Below are 21,598 nucleotides of genomic sequence, written 5' to 3'. Positions count from 1 at the left end.
AAGAACAAAACAAAGGCTCCAGAATAGTAAACTGATTTGGAAACCCTTGAAGGTTAGTAAAATTTGACAGATTTTACAAGCAGAATTCTGATTATTTATTGACTTGTCTTACATAATCTTTGAAAATGTTGGTTAGAAGTGACAGTAATATGTATACTACAACAGCTTGTGAAGTATATAGGCAAAGGTAAAGCTGTCATCAGCCCAAAGGTTTGTTTGAACAGTACAGTGCTTTACTAAGCAAGGTCCTATAGGAGTTGGTGTGCCCTTGCCTTCCTCCAACCTTTGAAAATAACTTATGCAGCCAGTTACTGGGGATTCCACAGTTTAATGCGCACACTGAACCACAGTGTCACTCAGAATTTTTCACACTGACAGATACTGCCAAAAGTAAAAAAGTGATACGCGACAGATAAAAAAAGTATACAGGTTGTCTCAGGAGGAATGGTCAATATTCAAGGATATGACAGGCACTCTCATCTGAAGCAAAAAACTTCATATGGACATGTGCCCAATTCTGAAAGGTTTTTGAGATAGAACAAATTTTACATCTGTTCTCGGGCTAGTGCTGCACGCATATGTATCTTACCCACCCAACCTCTTTGACACTTTATTCTAGTCCAGTCTACCTCTTTGCTTGCAATCCTTTTGCTTAGCATGTCTTTCTGCCATTACACTAGCCCACTGAATGTGCAGCTGTCCATGACGTGTAGTGAGTTAAATAGTGCATGTAAGTGTATCAACAGCAGCATTGCTGAACTGTGCTTGTATATTCCTGACTTGTTAAAACACCACACATCTACACTAATGAAGAATATGCAGATATGGTGCATTATAGGACTTCTCTGTTGGTAGGGCTCCTGCTGCTGCTGCTTATGATGATTACTGTTGGTGTTTTCCGACGAGTCGAATTCCTGATGGCAGAGTGTTTGCCAGAGTATTCGCCACGTTGCGTGAAACAGGTATTCTTCCACGTGCCTGTTTTTCTTCTGAATGTGTAGGTCAACAACCTGTGCAGGAACAGCAACACACTGCTGAAATCTTGCAGTGCAGTCATATTAACAGCATACAGTGACTTTCTGCACGTATCAATGTGCCACGAACTTGTGTGCAGTGAGCACTACATGCTGGAGACTTCTAGCCATTTCACATACAATGGGTCCAAAACAGTCATATTGGTGACACTGCCACATGACTTCAATTTTGTCACTAATTCAATTATAATCACCATGTTTCCATTAATACTATTCACTGATGAATTCATGTTTACACAGAATGGAATCAACAAACATGTAATAGTACAACAAAAAAAGATGACTAGTTTCAGACTGAGACCCATTTTCAAATCATCGTAACACAGTCAAAAATGGTATTTCCAAAGATCTGAAAACCATGTGAAAAATGTGCAATGAACAGTTACAGCACATTTTTGACATGGTTTCACATCTTAGGAAATATTATTTATAACTATGTTATGATGATTTAAAAATGAGTCTTGGACCAAAACTATAGCCATTGAGTGGGGGGTGGGAGAATAATTTGCAACTTTGGGCGTGTTTTTCGCTGTGTTGATTAGCCGAAGTTGCTGACCCACAGGTATTCCACCATACTGGAAGCTCACAAACATGTAATAATCGCTAGTGGTCGCAGAAAAATCCACATACTACAGTGGAAACTAATTTCAAGCTCACTCCTTGATCAATGTTTGGTGCGGAATGATTGGTAACATGTTGATAGGTCCAGTCATTTTACAAAAGTGAACAATGGAATAAAATAACTTGCATTTTCTGGAAAATTTGTTTGTTGAGCACTTTGAGAATGTTTCTTTGGCCACATGGACTGCAATGTGCTTCTAGCACAACAGAGCCCCTTCACATTTTACCAGACATACAAGGAACATCTCAACTGTACTTATTCTAATCACTTGATTGGTCATAGGAGTACAATAAACTGGCCACCCAGATCACCAGACCTTACGCCATTAGAGTATTGTTTACGGGTTTAGATTAAGTCTCAGACATACAAGGAACATCTCAACTGTACTTATTCTAATCACTTGATTGGTCATAGGAGTACAATAAACTGGCCACCCAGATCACCAGACCTTACGCCATTAGAGTATTGTTTACGGGTTTAGATTAAGTCTCAGGTATACAAATGAAATGTGAATACATGGGGTGAACTGCTTGGTTCCCTCATTAAGGGCAAAGGGACTCAGACAAGCAACACTTCCAAGAGGGCACAAATGCGTTGAAGTTTATGGCGAGGTATTTGAACATTTACTGTGAACTGTACAACAGCTGTAAATTGAAGGATACAATAAAGCTTAGAGGTGAATGTGTTAAAAATATGTATTCTTTGATTGATACTTTGAAAAATGCATGTTGCAATTTTTACTAACCGATGTACATGCATAAATGATACAGAAAATAAATAACAATGCATATTAAATGTGTTCTATCTTGGAAACAGTTCTGAATTTCCTGTCATATCCTTGAATACTGACCATTCTAGCACAAAACTGGTACAGTTGGTATAACTAACAAAATTAACGGATACACTAAAAAATCTTTTTAGAATTTTAATGAAATAAACACATCTGTAATTTAATTTACCTCCAAAAACATACAAATGTTGCTTCAATATCACACCGCAAGCACCAGAGTTCCGAGGTGGATGTTCACCTGTTGTTACTTCCCGGTCCCTGGAAAATACATAAATTGATGCGTCAGGTTAGAACATCTGATTATGGTGCTTTCTTTACAGTGAAACATCTTTTTAGATTTTCTTTAAATACTGTTGTCTAACAGCATCTAGTTATGGAAAATTATTCTGACTATAATAAGGTGCCTGTCTGGAGATGATGTAACCATTAACTACAGTACAAGAGGAACTAACCAACTTCTTGAAGTCATAACCTTAGAACACCAAGAAGGAAAAGAAGTTAAAAGTGACTATATGTTAAGCCCAATCGACAGAAGGAAACAGAGCTCAAAACAAGGACTTCCCCTCGGACAAAGGTCCTCAAAATATGTCATAGAGACAGCCGAGTTCCCAAATCAAAGATTAAATATCCTTTGCTATATTGCTACAATGGATAAAAAGTAAAATGCGGTTGATAGCCCACGCGTTGTTCATTACAATAGCTGGTAACTCAGATGGCAACCACACTGAAACATAAGCGGTTAAAAAGGGCACTGGGTCAGGAAATGGCGAACTGTCAAATGTTGATAACAATGAGAACAAAGTGGTGGGGGATCACCACTTAACAAATTGTGATGGCTAAAAAGACAGTGTCCAATATGCAACCATGCTAAACTGATCTCCTCACGACAAGGGCCACAGGGAGACCGGCCAAGCCGCTGGGAGAAGTTTAGTTCCCCACAGCTTGTTCCCATGAAGACAATACACTGGTGGTGTGTCCTTGGGAAGCAAGTCCAAGATGAACACGGACTGCCACATAAAGCCAAGGCTGTGAAGAGTTCACACCCATTGGGTACGTGGCAGGCAATGTGAGGATACGTTGCCAGAGCAGTACTTTAAAGCGAACTCCGGGAGGTAACAGAGAAGAAGTGTGCACCTGATACTGGTGGTCAAGGGAGTCATCAAAAAAGAGGACATAGGATGGGTGACTGGGCACGGCAGACAAACAGTACGGATATCCGCTGAGCAGGACATCACGCCGGTAAGATAGTGGTGGTTCAGCGGCTTCTGCATACAGACTCTCAATCAGGATAGTGTAAAAGGCACCAGTGGCCAAACATATTCCACAATCATGATTTATGTTAAGATGGTGTAAGAAATGAAACAAACACTAACAAAGAGGTAGAGGGGCTGGCCAGCACTTACCTCAGCTCAGAACAGCCGATAGATACACAAAACAGAACAGAAAATTTACATTCATAGCTTTCGGAACTTTGTTCCTTCATCAGGGAGGAGAGAGGGGGAAAAAAAGGGAAGAAGGGAAAGTGGATTCAGTTACTCACAACCCAGGTTACGAAGCAACAGGGAAAGGTAAACAGGGGGGGGGTCTACCTTTCCCTGTTGCTTCATAACCTGGGTTGTGAGTAACTGAGTCCACTTTCCCTCCTTCCCTTTTTTCCCCTCTCTCCTCCCTGATGAAGGAACAAAGTTCCGAAAGCTATGAATGTAAATTTTCTGTTCTGTTTTGTGTATCTATTGGCTGTACTGAGCTGAGGTAAGTAATGGCCAGCCCCTCTATCTCTTTGTTAGTAGATGGTGTAAGAAGGACAAACATGCAGAGGAATAAACAAAATGCCCATACTCTAGTTCCGAACCTTTCCCTGTTGCTTCATAACCTGGGTTGTGAGTAACTGAATCCACTTTCCCTTCTTTCCCCTCTCTCCACCCTGATGAAGGAACAAAGTTCTGAAAGCTAGGAATTGGTACAAAAGGAGGAGGGTAGTCCAATGCACTACACAGCAAGTACCTCTTAGGACACATAGGACACTGACGGACTGGGTACAGCATGCAGTTAGGTTAACACGTGTGGGAAGCCCAAGAAAGTTTCCTAACAAGCATGAGCCTCGGGAATTTCATAGTGTCAGCAAATGGAAGAGCAACAGGCCCAAGATATACAGACAGTGAAAGAAACCCATTGCACCACCAGAAATCCATACAAACAGTTTTGTCAGTGAAAAAGTGAAAGTCATTGTTGACGCTCCATGAGTAAAGATGGTAGAAACATCGCTGAAGATGCCACTCGAGGAGACAAGGGCATGGAGAACTGCAACAGGTAGCAAAATCATCAATGAAAAGGGAGGCGGAAGACAGGCCATAATAGGGTTAATGGCTATAGCAAAGAGGACTACATTCAGGAAGGAGCCTTGAGGCACCCTGGTCTCCTGGATAACGGTGTCTGAAAATGCCAAACCCACACGTACCTTGAAAACTCAAGCTTTTAAAAATTCCTGAAAGAAATGAGGCAGGTGGCCTCAGAAGCCCCACGTGTATAGAGTACGGATGATAGCAGTTCTCTAGCAGGTGTCGCAGCCTTTCTCCAAATCGAAAAACATTGCCACAGTCTGGTATTCTCCAGAAAATCATTCATTCATGACATGGGTTGAAAAAGTGAAAAGATGGTCAACTGCAGAACAGCGTGCATAAAAGCACATCGTACAATGGTTAGTAGACTGCAAGACTTGAGCCACCGTACCAGCCAGCCACGACTAATATATTCCGTCACCTCGCAAACACAGTAGGTGAGAAAAATGGGGCGGTAGCTAGATGGAAGGTGTTTCTCCTTACTGGGCTTAGGTATGGGTATGACAGTGGCTCACAACAGCATCTGGAAAATGTGTAATCTGCCCAAGTGCGATTGTACGTACAAAGGAGAAAGTGCTTGCCTGCAAGAGAAAGATGCTATAACATCTGAATCTGAACATCATCTGGCCCTGAAGTGGAAGATCGTGATGAGATGAGAGCACGGTCTAGTTCCTTCATAGTAAAGGTGGCATTGGAGCATTCGCAATTCTGAGAGGAGGAGGATAACACCTGAGCCTCCTCCGCTCGTTTCTGAGAAAGGAAGGTGGGGTGACATTGGGTGGAGCTTAAAATCTCTACATAATAGCAGCCCAAGATGCTTGAAATAGCAACAGAGTCCACAATGACATCATCTGCTATGATCAGGACAGAAATCGGGAAACGGATCTCGGTCCTAGAGATCCGACAGAGGTTGCCACTCGTGACAGATGAGGGAGTGAAATTGTTAAAAGAACTAGTAAATAAAATCCAGCTAACTTTTTTTGCTATCCTGAAGAATGTGACGACACTGTGCATGCTACTGTTTATAACGAATACAATTCACCATCGAAGGGTTGTGGCTAAAAATGCGGTTAGAATGTATCCGTGTGTGAATTGCATCATGGCATGCCTCAGTCCAACAGGGGACCGGAACACAGCACGGTAAAGAAGAAGTGCTAGGTACGGAACATTCTGCAGTAGTAAGGATAATGTTCATAAGGTATTCTGCCCGGTCATCACAACTGGGGAAATGTTGTTTGTCGAAGGTCACCGGAGAGGAGTAAAGCCTTCGGTCGGCCTTAGCAAGCTGCCTATTGGGTTTACACACAGGTGGTGTAGGAGTCAGCATCTACTTCTACACAGATACTCTGCAAGCCACTGTACAGTGCACGGCAGGTGGTAACCTTACCGCTATAGTCAGTTCCCTTCCTGTTCCACTCCTAAACAGAGCGAGGGAAAACCCACTGTCTATATGCCTTCGTATGAGCCCTAATTTCTCAAATCTTATCTACTTCAGCAAATTGATAGCACACAGGAATTGGTCGCTTGAGTGTGTGTTGAGTCTGAAATGAACATGGGTGCTCCAGTGTTAAGACAGATAGAGTTGAGCTGATTGAGAAGGTCAGCCAAGAGGGAACCTCTCAGACAAGTTCTTGGAGAGCCCCAAAGGTGATGATGGTTCTTAAGGTCAATGAGCAGTGAAACGGGCTGGAGTAAGTCTGCCCTGCTGACAGCGAATGATGAAGGGATGTAGACATTACAAAGAGAAAAGGTGAAATGAGGAAGGAAAATGCGGACTGCAACAGCTTGAGCTGGGTGGTGAATGAGACGGTTTGGCTATGGATGTCACACCAGACGAACAGCCTGACTCTCCCATTCTGCAGTAGTAAGGATAACGCTGTATGCAGGAGAATATCAAAGCAGAACGGAATGAAATGTGAGGGAGCAAAGCAGTTGTGAGGATGCAATTTTGTTTCGTGGAGATGGAAAATGGATGGTGCGATTCCAAGAGCAGCCGTAACTCCTCCTTGTTGTATCTAATATCCCAAATGTTCCACTGGAGAAGAGTCATAATGGGGAATGAGGAGGAGAGAACAAATGAAGGACAGTCACCTCAGCAACTGCCGAGTGTCACCCTTTGAGGACTCACTGCTACAGGGTGCAGAGGCTCGAAGATCCTGTTCTATGGAGCGTCGACATTCTTCCTGGGTTGGCCTAGAAATTCTAGGGCAAAAAAAAGGTAGGTGGTGTGCACCAGCAAAATTGAGGACAGCTGGGTGAGGGTGTGATGTGGCGACACAGTTGAAGAGTATCTTTGAGTCAGGGAAGGAGAATACCGTTTGCCTTTGTTCAACTTCTTAGAGCCTTTACGGTTGGCAGATGGAGATTATGACATTTGTTGATTCAAGGGACATAACAGGTCTTTGCAGGAGTGTTCCTTTCATCCTTTCCATCCTGCCAGTTGAGTAGAAGGTGATTTCACCCCCAGAAGCGAAGACTTGGTAGCTCGTTGCACAGCGGTAGGAGGAGACACGGATGCTACCATGATACTGGATGATTTCACAACTGCAGTACTGAATTGGAAGTCGCAAGTCTGCACAGCCATGTCCTTCGAGGAGCGAGGTATAGCAATAATGGTATTATAAGTGCTAGATGGAAAAATGCAGGGCTTTTGACTAGCCAGCAACTTGTGAGTAACACAGGAGTGTACTTTTTCCTTCACCCACAACTCATGGACGGCCTGCTCATCGAGATACATGGGACACTCGTGGGATCACTCATCGACTGATTCTAGAATATTCCTCAAGTGTGTGGAACCCATACCAAATAGGACTAACGGGGCATACTGAATGTATACAGACATGGGCAGCACAGATGGTGACAAGTTTATCTGATCCATGGGAAAGTGTCACAGTGATACTGAAGGAACTTACATGGTAGACTCTTGAAGACAGACGTAAACTATCCCAAGAAAGTCTATTAACCACATTTCAAGAACTGGCTGTAAATGATGATTCTAGTAATATACTACAACTCCCTACACATAGCTCACATAGGGATCGTGAGGATGAGATTCGAGTAATTACTGCACATGCAGAGGCATTAAAATAATTATTCTTCCCATGCTCCATATGTGAACAGAACGGGAAGAAATCCTAATAACAGGTACAATGGCGCATACCCTCTCTGCCATGCACCTCAAGGTGGTTTACAGAGTATAGATGTACACTTAGATAAGGTGGCGTGGTCACCATTACAATTGATACAATGGGGTGAAAAGGTGGGAAATCACCCTCGTGAGCATCTGTACCACAAGTAACACATTTGGCTATGTTTTGACACGACATGCGAGTGTGGTTATAACTTTGACACTAGCAGGAACGCATCGGGTTTGGCATGTATGGTCGGACTGTGATGACTTCATAACCTGCCGTAATCTTTGATGGAAGTGCTACTTGATCAAATGAGGGAAAAGGAGTGCTTGTAGTTGCTAAGTTTGCAACATCTGTTTTCATTACCTGATGGATTGCATGTGACACCCTGATTAGAGAGATAATTTTGGATTTATCCCTAGTTCAGACCATGAGCAGCCGAGTGTAAATAACACCACGTGAAGAATCCAGTGTATGATGGGCCTCGACACGAACAGGATAGACGTGGAGGAGCAAAGCTGTAAGCAGTTGTTGGGCTTGAAAATCACAAGTATCCAGAAGCAATGTCCCACTACATAAGTGAGAGCAGGATTTCACATGGCCTACAATTGCATCAACACCTCCCTGAATAATAAATGGGTTAACCATAGCAAAGAACTGACTTCCTTCGGAGTGTGATAATGTGAGGAACTGGAATGCAGCTGTGAGAGTCTTTGAATATTCAGCCTCATTCCATTTACATTTTATAAACACAGAATGAGACTACAATTGGCTCATTGCATAAAAATTCCCCGTGATTGCTAGCGTCTCTAGGGCGCACTCCATCTAACTGGGGGTTCCCTCAGAGGGGGGGCTCACCTATCTTAGGTGAATGTTCACACCTCAGGTCACACCTCCCTCACTCCAAACAGATGAACCAATTGGCTATTGGGAAGGTGGCAGCACAGGCAATCACCTCTCCCTGGGGCTGGCCTGTACCAGAAGTTATGAGTGAATCCTACCTGTTGGCCCGAGGCTGAGAATTATGCCATTACCCAGTCACCTGCTACATGTGAAACATGTAGGCTGGCCTCCAGGAGCGCACAGGGAGGAATAAGAAACAAAGAGAGACCTCAAATGCCGAAGTGGAGGAAGGGTAGGAGATGGAGAATGAAGAAAGAAGGAAAAAGCTGACAAGAGACTGTTCTGATACCTGGCTATCAAAATTTCAGAACGCATTCCCAAAGATACACAAGACATCTTCCCCAGGGAAGGGCAAAAAGAATAGCAGGAAGATAGACATGCAGCACAGAAAGGAAAGAGGTGCTGCAAAGGCTGGAGACCCATGGTAGACAAGCATAAACTCACCAAAGAGTGGTGAGCCTCCTGGGAGGAGTTCTGGTTAGGATGGCAGAGACACATATGCACTCCAGAGGAAGAGATTGAGACTGCAATGACAGATTCCAGTGCTCTTTCAAGCAAAGAGCTTCTGTATGCTAAAATCTGCACCAAAAAGCAAACACTTATCCCCATTTAAGTTATACAACATTATTCAACAAATGGTACTGCCTTGGGTAAGAGTGCAATGCGTATGAATCCATATCTCTTCCAAACAAACCAATTGTGATATTTTAAAATTGATTAACACAACATCAACATCCTAGAAGTACATTCCGTCACGTTTACCACTGCTACAACCACTTGTTTTCCTCCTAATTACCATCAAATGTACTGATATCAATGCATAGCCTGTTCACGATTGCACATTACGTACTTGCAATCTTACGCAACACCATTACTTTAAACTACAATGAGGTGCTACATAATTAAGGTTGGAGTCAATTTTGGGAGACTGTGATAAATAGCCATACATGTTCTGTCATGCACTATAAATAATTAAACAACATACCAGTCAGGACTGGCTCTCCCAAGGCTGTCAGTAGTTCTAATGGAATGTTGTCTACTCCAGGGGCCTTGTTTCGACTTAGATCTTTCAGTGCTCGGTCAAACTCTTCAAGCAGTATCATATCTCCCATTTCATCTACATCCTCTTCCATTTCCATAATATTGTCCTCAAGTACATTGCCCTTGTATAGACGCTCTATATACTACTTCCACCTTTCTGTTTTCCCTTCTTTGCTTAGAACTGGGTTTCCATCTGAGCTCTTGATATTCATGCAAGTGGTTCTCCTTTCTCCAAATGGCTCTTTAATTTTCCTGTAGGCAGTATCTACCTTACCCCTAGTGAGATAAGCCTCTACATCCTTACATTTGTCCTCTAGCCATCCCCATCTGGTGGAGACAGGTGAAAGACCCTCAGACTTCAAGAAGAATATAATAAATCCAATCCCAAAGACAGCACGTGTTGACAGATGTGAAAATTACCGAACTATCAGTTTAATAAGTCACAGCTGCAAAATACTAGCATGAATTCTTTACAGACGAATGGAAAAACTGATAGAAGCCGACCTCGGGGAAGATCAGTTTGGATTCCGTGGAAATGTTGGAACACGTGAGGCAATACTGACCTTAAGACTTATCTTAGAAGAAAGATTAAGGAAAGGCAAACCTATGTTTCTAGCATTTGTAGACTTAGAGAAAGCTTTTGGCAATGTTGATTGGAATACTCTCTTTCAAATTCTGAAGGGAGCGAAAGGCTATTTACAATTTGTACAGAAAGCAGATGGCAGTTATAAGAGTCGAGGGGCATGAAAGGGAAGCAGTGGTTGGGAAGGGAGTGACACAGGGTTGTAGCCTCTTCCCGATGTTATTCAATCTGTATATTGAGCAAGCAGTAAAGGAAACAAAAGAAAAGTTCGGAGTAGGTAATAAAATCCATGGAGAAGAAATAAAAACTTTGAGGTTTGCCGATGACATTGTAATTCTGTCGGAGACAGCAAAGGACTTGGAAGAGCAGTTGAATGGAATGGACAGTGTCTTGAAAGGAGGATATAAGATGAACATCAACAAAAGCAAAACAAGGATAATGGAATGTCGTCGAATTAAGTCGGGTGATGCTGAGAGAATTAGATTAGGAAGTGAGACACTTAAAGTAGTAAAGGAATTTTGCTATTTGGGGAGCAAAATAACTGATGATGGTCGAAGTAGAGAGGATATAAAATGTAGACTGGCAATGGCAAGGAAAGCGTTTCTGAAGAAGAGAAATTTGTTAACATCGAGTATTGATTTAAGTGTCAGGAAGTCATTTCTGAAAATATTTGTATGGAGTGTAGCCATGTATGGAAGTGAAACATGGACGATAAATAGTTTGGACAAGAAGAGAATAGAAGCTTTCGAAATGCGATGCTACAGAAGAATGCTGAAGATTAGATGGGTAGATCATATAACTAATGAGGAGGTATTGAATAGGATTGGAGAGAAGAGGAGCTTGTGGCACAACTTGACTAGAAGAAGGGATTGGTTGGTAGGACATGTTCTGAGACATCGAGGAATCACCAATTCAGTATTGGAGGGCAGCGTGGAGGGTAAAAATTGTAGAGGGAGGCCAAGAGATGAATACACTAAGCAGATTCAGGAGGATGTAGGCTGCAGTAGGTACTGGGAGATGAAGAAGCTTGCACAGGATAGAGTAGCATGGAGAGCTGCAACAAGCCAGTCTCAGGATTGAAGACCACAACAACAACCACAATTAATAAGTTCACACGCTATCTGAATCCAGTTTTGTCATGTGTGAACATGGACAACAACAATGTGTTGGTTCACACAATGTACATGGATCCACCTTAACTAATATCTCTAGCCGTATGTCTCTTCTATGTAAACATCACTCTTAAACACTATTCTGTTCCCTTACCTTCACATTTATTTATTTCCTACTATCTCCTATAGGTTATCTTTTAGTCTTTTCTTTCTATTTGTCTTGAATACTGTTTCTTTCAGGTGCAGCTCACAGTTTATATACTGGGGAAAAATGAACATTTATCAAACAGAACTAACACAGACTTTGGGCTGCACTACTCTCTGTCTGTCACTGCAACCGAGATTTAAAGGGATGGGTGAGAGGGACGTAGACACTAATATCACACTGTACCCAGAAGTTTTCATACTGTATCTTCTTTCCATTTCACAATCAACTAATAAATAACATCAAATACTAACTCCAAGATAAGATCTATAAGTAGCATATTTATCTGTTGATGTCACATTTCCTGACACTTTATCATAACAAATAATACAAAAAGAAACATGTCATAAACCATTCTGCAGCACAGAAGGGGACCTTAGTTGATTTTGTCTACAACAAAATTAATTAAGATAAATAAAACAGACATTAATTGGTGGCATGTCTTGCAGATATCTTTAATGTGGTGTATGTCAGCTTCTGTGCATGCGTAATTTTTTTTATGTTTTCAATTCTCAACTTGAGAATTTAATGTTTTGTGTGTGGTCAATCAGCAGTGTTTTAGGTTCACACGACAAAACAGTGACGTCAGGGGTCTTGTGCTGTGAATGGTTGACGAAGGAAACTGAGCAACCATCATGTTAATTTAACCCTTTCAGGCCCTCTGGCTACAACTGTGTACATTAATTTTTACTGTGCCTTAGCTGCAATTGAAGTATTTTTTTCCCACTGGAAACTGAGGTGTACATTATTGAATGCTCAACCTTTTCATATGCACAAGTGCTGCCAACTGTTGGGCATCATTATGAAAGTATCAGCTAGGCAATGGAGTACTGCACAGCAGTTTGTAACCACCAGAATGCACGAATGTGGTTGCTTCACTATATTCCGCTGTATAACTGAATACAGTTATTGTTATGATCATTTTACAATAGAGAATATTTCATAATTAGTGATTTTAGTCCATAAAATGAAGCCAACTACACAAAGCATGGTTTTCATATTTATACAATTCTGTATTATGAAAACATGAAGTCACACAGTACGTTAAATATCTCTACAAACTGCACAATTTTTACAACAGTTTGTTGTATTAAAGTGCTGCAAAATGTGAAATCAGTGGGTCAACATGTTACTGCCCTTTTTTAGCACTTCGTTTAGTAGGCTAAGCAGTTAGTTAAACACAGGGATGGCTTCTTATCATCAATTAATGCATATTTGCTTACCTTGATGAATCTGTTTATAGATGAAATCAGCTAGTGTCCCCTTCAGTGCTGGAAAATGGCTCATGACCATTTAATTGAAATCTGAACAATTCAATAATCCCCCCCCCCAACAAAAAAGAGAACACATCACAAATGCACAATGTCTGTTGCCATTCATAGTATTTCGTACGGATGTTTTCATCTCCTTTAGCATAGAAAAGCAGTGTTCCACCTCTTCAGTCATCATTAGGAAGGTCTCTACTATCTGCAGGAGTTCTACAACACTTTCAGTAATAGTTTTTGTCAAATTGTTTTCATACAAAAAGTTCAATAAGGTCATGGCATTTGGTGCTTCCACAAAGTCCTTTTGGATGTACAACATGTTCAGTTGATTACAAAAGTCTGACGACTGTAATTTAAATGAAGTATCAGCAGTATTCTGTTCGTTTTCTGGCCGTACAATTTCATGTTTCAAAAACAACGATGGTTCAAACAGCTGTGCAGCTGACAAGTGATCATCAAAATTGAATTGATCACCAATCTGCATCATGATGTTGCAGACATCTTGTTCGCACGCATTCTTGAGTCTGTGAGATGTCCCAGTTTTGCAGTTGGGCCTTCTTGTTCCCAGTGATTGTCAGTTTAAAGTGAGATCTTAACAAGCTTGACAGATGCTGCAAAGTGAGATACATATTCAACAGTTTTCACTGCATAAATATTCTTCTGCAGGATTGAACAGACTGTCAATGAGACATGGTTTTATTTTAAAAATGTAATCAGAACAGCAAATCTTGCATGAAACCTTTCAGTCCCACAGTCCTGTAATCATTGGTATCATCATAAATAATCTTTTCCATACAGTCAACAATTTCCTTTTGGCATTTGTATACAGCAGTTGTCTTCTGTAGTCTGAAATTCCACTTGACAGGCTGAGAACAAGTAAAAAAAAAAAAAGATACAAATTTCTTCCAATAACTGAAGAAGATCCACACTTGCTTGTTGCACGCCACAAAACACTCAACAATTAAATGTAACTGAAGCAGATAGCAGTGAATAAAATGTGCACTTTCTATACTTCTTTAATTCTAACTTGAACTCCACTTTTGTGGTCACTTATAAAAAAGAGCACCATCATAACATGGAGCTACCAGTGCTTCAGGCATTTCATTTACTTTCATTTTGTCTAGCTCACTGAGAATAGCTACAGTTGCATTGTCTGCAGTGTGACTTTTTGGTCATAAAAAGGAAATAAATCTTTCATTTCTTCTCCACAGTAGCTCATACCGAATTATTAGAGCCAGTTGTGACAAATTAGCACAGTCAGTGGTTTCATTAACTTCAAATGATAGGAAATATGTCATTCAACAATTCACTCCTGACGAGATTGAGCCATATGTCATGAACTGATTCCAGGAGTTTACTTTGAATTGTTCTGGACAGAGGAAAGACAACCTGATTTTCTTATTTTTCAATGTGCTGCACCAAAACGCCATCCATTTCTGACATTACTCCAGCTCGCCCTCAAAAAATTCCCCAAGTTCTTGGATATCCTGTTTTGGCATGACCCCTTAATGCAAGCTTTCAATTTGTCACAAAAATTAACGCAGTCTATCAGTTTACCCAGCATATTCTGGTTCTTTGATACATTTTTGTTCTATATCTTCATATGGAGACGGTAAGCAATATTTAGTTGGCACATTATGTGTCCACTTCCCTAACACTGCAAATTCAATACAAACATCAGAAAAATTTTCATTGGAATTATGTTCTTTCACCTCTATGTGGAAATTTTGTAAGCCTGTGATACCATTCTCAGTAATGTTGCTATCACTAATACTAGTAACAAGATAGGTGGGGGAAAAAATGCACTTTTCACTTCACAGCCATTCGGTTGCATTGCACATTGCTCTGGACTTACTGTTTTTGATCTTAATTGATGTTTAGATCATGTTGGGGACATCGAGTTCCTTCCCTTTTATTTTAAGTTCACCTTCCAAATATTTGCCTAGTAAATTGCACAATGAAGTAATACTGTGCTTATCTCAGACAGGTGGTATGCTGCAGTTATTCGAAAGGAAATAAAACTTACTAGAACTCAGGCACAACACACTCACAAAAAGAAACTTACTAACAATACACTTTCATCCGCTAACATTTCTAGCAAGCACGAAAACTGTTATGCTTAAGACTGGAAAATTAAGTGTGGCACTGTCTCATCCTTGTTGCCACAGAGTCTACAATTAGGACTTTTTTCCTTCATAACCACTGTGTGCAGGTGTCTGCAGAAGTTTCTAAAGCCGTTCATTAGTCCTACCATTAGTGACCTGTCTCCTGGTCACACTCAAGACTCTAAAACTTCTCCTAAACTGTAAGATCAGCATCATTAGCTTGGCGTGTTTTTGCTCTTGGCTCTTAGTCCAATATTCTGCTTCACAGTCTATCTATGTAGTTTCGATTTTATAGTCGCCTTAGTGATGGTTAGGACAGGTTCTGTTCCAAAAGAGTTGTTGCTCCTTTTCTGGCCACCCTATCAGCTTATTCACTGCCACTAATTCCTGAATGACTAGGAATCCACAACAGGTTTACCTTGTTGCTTTTCGCTAGCCTCACAAGGGCTTCATGGCATTCTGCAACAATCTTTGATCTCATAGCAGGGACTGATAAGAAATTTCTGAGTGCTGCTCGGCTGTCTGAATGAATGAATATGCCACAATCCTCTCCGAAGAACCTGTGTCTTACAAAGAACTTGTAAAAGGTCTCCTACTACTCTTTAAGGGCACTAGCTGAACTTAGCAGAATGACAGGGAGACGAACTGCACAATAAACTCAGTTTCGGTGCAGAAGTTGCTCTGACAATATATCCTGGCAATCCGTCGTGAATGCAAACAAATGATGGCTTAGGCTGGTGAAGGGGAGAAGAGTGGTACAGGGGAATGAGCCCCATCTCCCTCTCGCAGCGTATGTCCGCACCTGTGTTCAGCAAAAGCAGCACTGACGTGTAGTCATATGGATTGCAGACCACCCCCCCTTTGGTGTGAGAAAGATATTCAAACTCTGACACAGATCAGCATTAACCTCCACACTCATTTCAAAATAATAAAATGAAACAACAGGCAATGCACGACACAAAGGAAAGTAGAGTATACAAAGCATTCGGCCACGACTACAGTGCAATTTTTGCTGAGGTCAGTATTACCGTAAACGTGGTAGTCCAGCCCAGGCCTCTACCATTATCTTACACAACAACATACCAAAACACTCCCCCCCCCCCCCCACACCTAAAACTGCCATGCAAAAATGTCTGCATAATAACTGTGGGCTAAGACCACTGTTGTTTTGTCTCCCTGGGTAAATCAAACCAAAATATAAAGCACTATCAAATTTCGGTTGATGACACATCAAAGCATAATACAGATATAGAGATGCAGGGATTCAACAGCAAAGTTTCGGCCACTCTATTCATTCTCTTTTGACGTACGCAGTGAACACAAAGATAGTGTGGAAATTGGTAGGATGCCTTCATGCTGAATGATCAGAGCATTTGGGAAGCTCATTGGAGCTCAACTCTGTAGAGGTCATGTCCGAAACCTCTACTACACACAACTAACCAGCATTTCAAGATGCAGTCTTAAGACTAGCCCTATCTGTTCAAAAAAACATCACTCGATAATCAATATGAACAGTTCCTAACATGTTGACTGTCATTACTTAAATCTGCTTGGGAAACAAGCAAAATGTATTCTGAGAATTTAAATTCTGTAATAAATGACAGAGAACTATATTTTAATATATATTTTGGGGCAGCTCCACCTTAGTGCCTTGCCTAGTTTCTTCCTTCCTTTCTTATGACTCACAGGCTGTCAAGTCAGTATTTTGCATATGAACCAAGGCTTGATGATTTTATTTATCCAAAGATGAATCTATATAATTGTTTCATTTTGTAGTCTGTAGTGAATGGGTAGCTGAAAAATACATTCAACAATATTTCCTTGAGCAAAGATGGTTCCTGTCTAAGTCCAAAAAATGTGTGGCAAGAGATGGGTACCTGGAGGGAGGAGAGGGAAACCGAGGCTTCTTCATTTTATAGACATCTGGGAAACAGAGAACCTGTGAGGAAACCCAGAATATGGTCTCCATTAGTTGGGTTCTTTGTATATTTGTAGTATGATGTTGGCCAGATTACACACACGGAAGGTTAAAGTTTAACAACTCATGAACAGAGAGCTCATTACAGAAGGGCAGGCAAAGGAATTATATGCAGCCTCATTGATGGAACTATACTGACATCTGATAGAAGTGGTATTATTTTATCCATTAGAATCAGTTGGTGAAAGCCTGCAACTTTAAAAACAATGGTTTTATTTGTTATAAAATCTACTGCTGCCAGTCACAATTTTCCTTTATTTTCCGTACGATACATTTGGGGAAATACATCATGTAATCAAGTGTGATTTTCATGTATTATGACATTTTGCAGTGTGATGTTTCCGATATGTAAGTTGCTATGTTATAGTACTGCAACATAAACACAATTAATTTTGCAATTATTGATATATCTTTATAAATAGATAATGGTGAATTTTTAAATAATTTTTACTTAGGGATTTGTAACTGCCCTCCTTAGCAGAAATCTGTATGTAAAAGTAATCAAAAAACAACATGTGAAACTTCCTGGCAGATTAAAACTGTGTGCCCGACCGAGACTCGAACTCGGGACCTTTGCCTTTCACGGGCAAGTGCTCTACCGACTGAGCTACCCGAGCACGACTCAAGCCCCGTCCTCACAGCTTTAATTCCGCCAGTACCTCGTCTCCTACCTTCCAAACTTCACAGAAGCTCTCCTGCGAACCTTGCAGAGCTAGCACTCCTGAAAGAAAGGATATTGCGGAGACATGGCTTAGTCACAGCCTGGGGGATGTTTCTAGAATGAAATTCTCACTCTACAGTGGACAGGGCATGAATCGTGCTTGGTTAGCTCAATCGGTAGAGCACTTGCCCGCGAAAGGCAAAGGTCCCGAGTTCGAGTCTCGGTCCGGCACACAGTTTTAATCTGCCCTTAAGTTTCATATCAGCGTACACTCCGCTAAGAAAGTCCGACCTGCTTTATAACTGGAAGTATTCCTACCCTTTTTACCTAATGTGGTGTAATTACCCGTTCATCGCTGTCCCTAACTGATATAATAACTATAAAAACACAATACTTCCTACAGGGCTCTTTGAAAAGTTCATGGTAATTCTATCATTCTTACTGATTATTTACAAATAATTTTATTCTGGACTGCACTTCTGGACAAGGCACATACTGACATCCACTAGCTGTCATCATAAATATTTATATTAAATATAATATTTAAAGCTCATCATTACATAACCCCAGAAAACTCACACAGAAAATGACTTCTGGACTTACCAAAGTTCTGTATTGCTGTCATAAATCCATATTTCATCTGTTGGAAAATATTCAGTCCGAATTTGTGAGGTCGATGTTCTCTGAACGTGTTCCTGCAACAGCACCAAATAACGGAAATAACTCACTTGACAATCATTACTGGGGAGACGTAACCCATACTCTTTCTTTGAGAGAGAGAGAGAGAGAGAGAGAGAGAGAGAGAGAGAGAGAGAGAGAGAGAGAGAAGTGGGGGGCTGTGTGCCATTACTATGAAAGTTTCTAAATTAGGGTTGGTACACAATAATTGCCAGTTTTCTCCTGCACAGTACCTGCCTGATCACATGGCAGGTGTCTTCTTCACAAATAGTTATTGAGAATGTCACAGGTGCCTTTAATGAGCTTTCCCTATGTCATACTCTCACACTTTAGCCTCCATGTATTACTCAAACTGGGGTTTTACCAGTAAAACAGTGCAGCGCTTATAGCACAGACTGCTATTTAGGATGGCAGGGAAGTTAAAAATCGATGTCCTCTCAACACTGCGGCCATCACACAGAGAACAGTAACTCATCTGAACAGAGACAAGCCAAAAAATTGGCAGTAACTTTTTTGAAAGAAACCTAGAATATTCAAGTCGACTCCAGGAAATGGGAATTATAACTGGAGAGAGATATGAACCACATTGCTTCTGAATATATATGAAATAAACTGAAGCCTTCACTTCTCATTTACACAAGATCTTATGAAATAGAGCATATCTCTAAATGAATAGGAATGAAACAGCATATCAGCAATTCATTTCCAAAGTAACAGTCTCACCATTAAGCTCGAGTGACTTACAGAAACCAAGAAAGCTTTACACTGTGACCACTGCATTACTTTGCTCAGTTTGTATCTGGAATGAGTAGATTTATTTTATACATAATGGCAGTTCCATCTCTTCTGTATGGCAGCAAAACACAGATTCCGTAGAACGACAACTGGAGCCATATTCAGGCCATAGAAACGAAGTTCCTGACAGGAATCAACAGCTGTAGTAGAATTCATCATACTTGCAATGAAGACAAAAGTAGTGAAGATCTTCACAATACTACAAAAATCGAAGAATACAGGTAAAAAAATGACTCGATCCTATTCTTCGAATCTCCATCTATATACTTAATCCGCTGGCCAACCGTATGGTGCATGATGGAGGGTACCCTGTGCCACTACCAGTCATTTCTTTTGATGCTCCACTTGCAAATAGAGCAAGGGAAAAACAACTGTCCTTTTGCTTCCTTGTGATCCTAATTTCTTGTGATCCTTAGGTGAAATGCATGTTGGTGCAGTAGCATCATTCTGCAGTTGGCTTCAAATGACAGCTCTCTAAATTTTTTCACTGAAGTTCCTTGGAAAGAAGTTTGTCTTCCCTCCAGGAATTCCTATTTGAGATTCCAAAACATCTCTTTAATACTTGTGTGTTGTTCAAATTACCAGTAAGAAATTAGCATCCCGCCTCTCAACTGCTTTGATGTCTTCCTTTAATCTGCTGCTACGGATCCCAAACACTCTAGCAGTGCTCAATAATAGGTCGCACTAGCATCCTATACGCGGTATCCTTTAAGGGCGAGCCATACTTTGCCAAAATCCTCCCGATAAACCAAAGTTGACCATTTGCCTTCCCTAAGACAATCCTCAATACCAATTCCATTTCATATCACTCCGCAATGTTATGTCCAGATATTTAACCATTTGGTCTGTGTCAAGCAGGACACTAATGATGCTATATCCGAACATTACAGGTGTGTTTTTTCTACTCATCTGCATTAAGTTTTATTTTTCTACTTTCGCAGCTAGCTGCAGTTCATCACACCAACCAGAAATTTTGTCAAAGTCATCTTATACCCTCCTACAGTGACTCAACTTTTGACACCTTTCCGTAAACTACAGCGTCATCAGCAAACATCAGTGTATTGCTGTCCACCCAGTCTGCCAGATCGTTTATGTATATAGAAAATAATAGTTAGTAGTCCTATCACATATCCTGTGGCACTCCTTACAATACCTTTGTCTCTGATGAACACTTGGCATTGAGGACAACATAATGAGTTCTATTACTTAAGAAGTCTTCGAGCCTCTCACATATCTGGGAATCTCTTTCATATGCTCACATTTTTGTTAACATCCTGCAGTAGGACACTGGGTGAAATGCTTTTCAGAAATCTAGGAATGCTGAATCTGCCTATTGTCCTTCATCCGCGGTTCACAGTCTATGATGTGAGAAAAGGGCAAGCAGAGTTTTCCATGAGCGATGCTTTCTAAAACCGTGCTGATTCTTGGAAAATGGCCAGCTACTACAGTAAGCTATTGATTACAGACAGACAAAAGATATTTGGGAAAACTTAGGAAGAGGTGGACTGATGAACCAAAACAGGTCACATGCAACAATTTATGCACCACTGGCTCAGCTTTGCCAATGGTGCATAAGGTAACTATTCTGTTTTACAATTTTTGTCATCTATCCATTTTGTCACCTACAGTAGACGAATCTTTCAAGTGTGGTAATTTTTGCTTCACTTATATATTGGAAGGGCTGGGTCAGTAGCGTTGCACATGTCTATGTTGGAACAACTCTGCTATAGAGCCAGACACCTCAGACTTTCTTGCAGCTTTTACCTCAATGGGCATTATATGTCACTGTGAGCTATAGAGATACAATCACAAAGGAGAATTTGGGACTGGTACGGGCAGGTATTGTATGAAAGCAAATTTAGGTGAGCGGATACATAATTGCAGAAATCAAAGCAGTTAAGTCCTAAATGTTACCTTGGCACTTTTCATTGGTTACAATGGCATCAGCTGAAGATAGCCTTCCCAATAGGCACAGGCTTTAAGATATCCTTTTACAGGTATCAGAGGGTGTTGGAATTGAGATAAAATGGATGAAGCTGGAGCGGAACATGCAGAAACTGGTGATGAAAAGATGTGGAGGAAAATATTAGAATTATTGATATTAAATAAGAAGGGACAGAATGAAGACTCACTACTGATCAAGCAGAGAACACAGGTTTACAACACCATACAAAGAATATCAGTAACAGAGACTTATCTATGACACAAAAGTCATTAATTAACATACAAGTTGATTTCTAAATAAAACTGCAAATGAGTTGTCAGTTTCCTATGGCCAAGCTCATCTTACTGCCCCAATTACGGGTATCAAGGCACGTCAAGTTGCAGCTGAAGCAGCCAACGGTTGGTATCTTAC

The 21,598-nt window shown here is 40.9% G+C and overlaps 1 protein-coding gene and 1 non-coding gene across 5 annotated transcripts in view; both read right to left on the bottom strand.

The window, feature by feature from the left end:
* LOC126425272 (kelch domain-containing protein 2-like) overlaps nt 1-21,598 on the bottom strand; it is a 114,225-nt gene that overhangs the window by 66,744 nt on the left and 25,883 nt on the right. For all 4 annotated transcript variants that reach the window (XM_050088239.1, XM_050088240.1, XM_050088241.1 and 1 more), the window contains 2 exons: nt 18,373-18,464; nt 2,616-2,704 (listed from right to left, as the gene is read on the bottom strand). In XM_050088239.1, coding sequence (XP_049944196.1) covers nt 2,616-2,704; nt 18,373-18,464 — 181 coding nt within the window. The remainder of the gene's footprint in view (nt 1-2,615; nt 2,705-18,372; nt 18,465-21,598) is intronic.
* Trnas-uga (transfer RNA serine (anticodon UGA)) lies at nt 17,652-17,726 on the bottom strand. Its single transcript has one exon. It is a non-coding gene; the product is annotated as a tRNA-Ser (tRNA).

This window comes from Schistocerca serialis, chromosome 10, assembly GCF_023864345.2.
Source record: "Schistocerca serialis cubense isolate TAMUIC-IGC-003099 chromosome 10, iqSchSeri2.2, whole genome shotgun sequence".
NCBI classification, from domain to species: domain Eukaryota; kingdom Metazoa; phylum Arthropoda; class Insecta; order Orthoptera; family Acrididae; genus Schistocerca; species Schistocerca serialis.
This window is presented reverse-complemented; position numbering and strand designations above follow the sequence as displayed.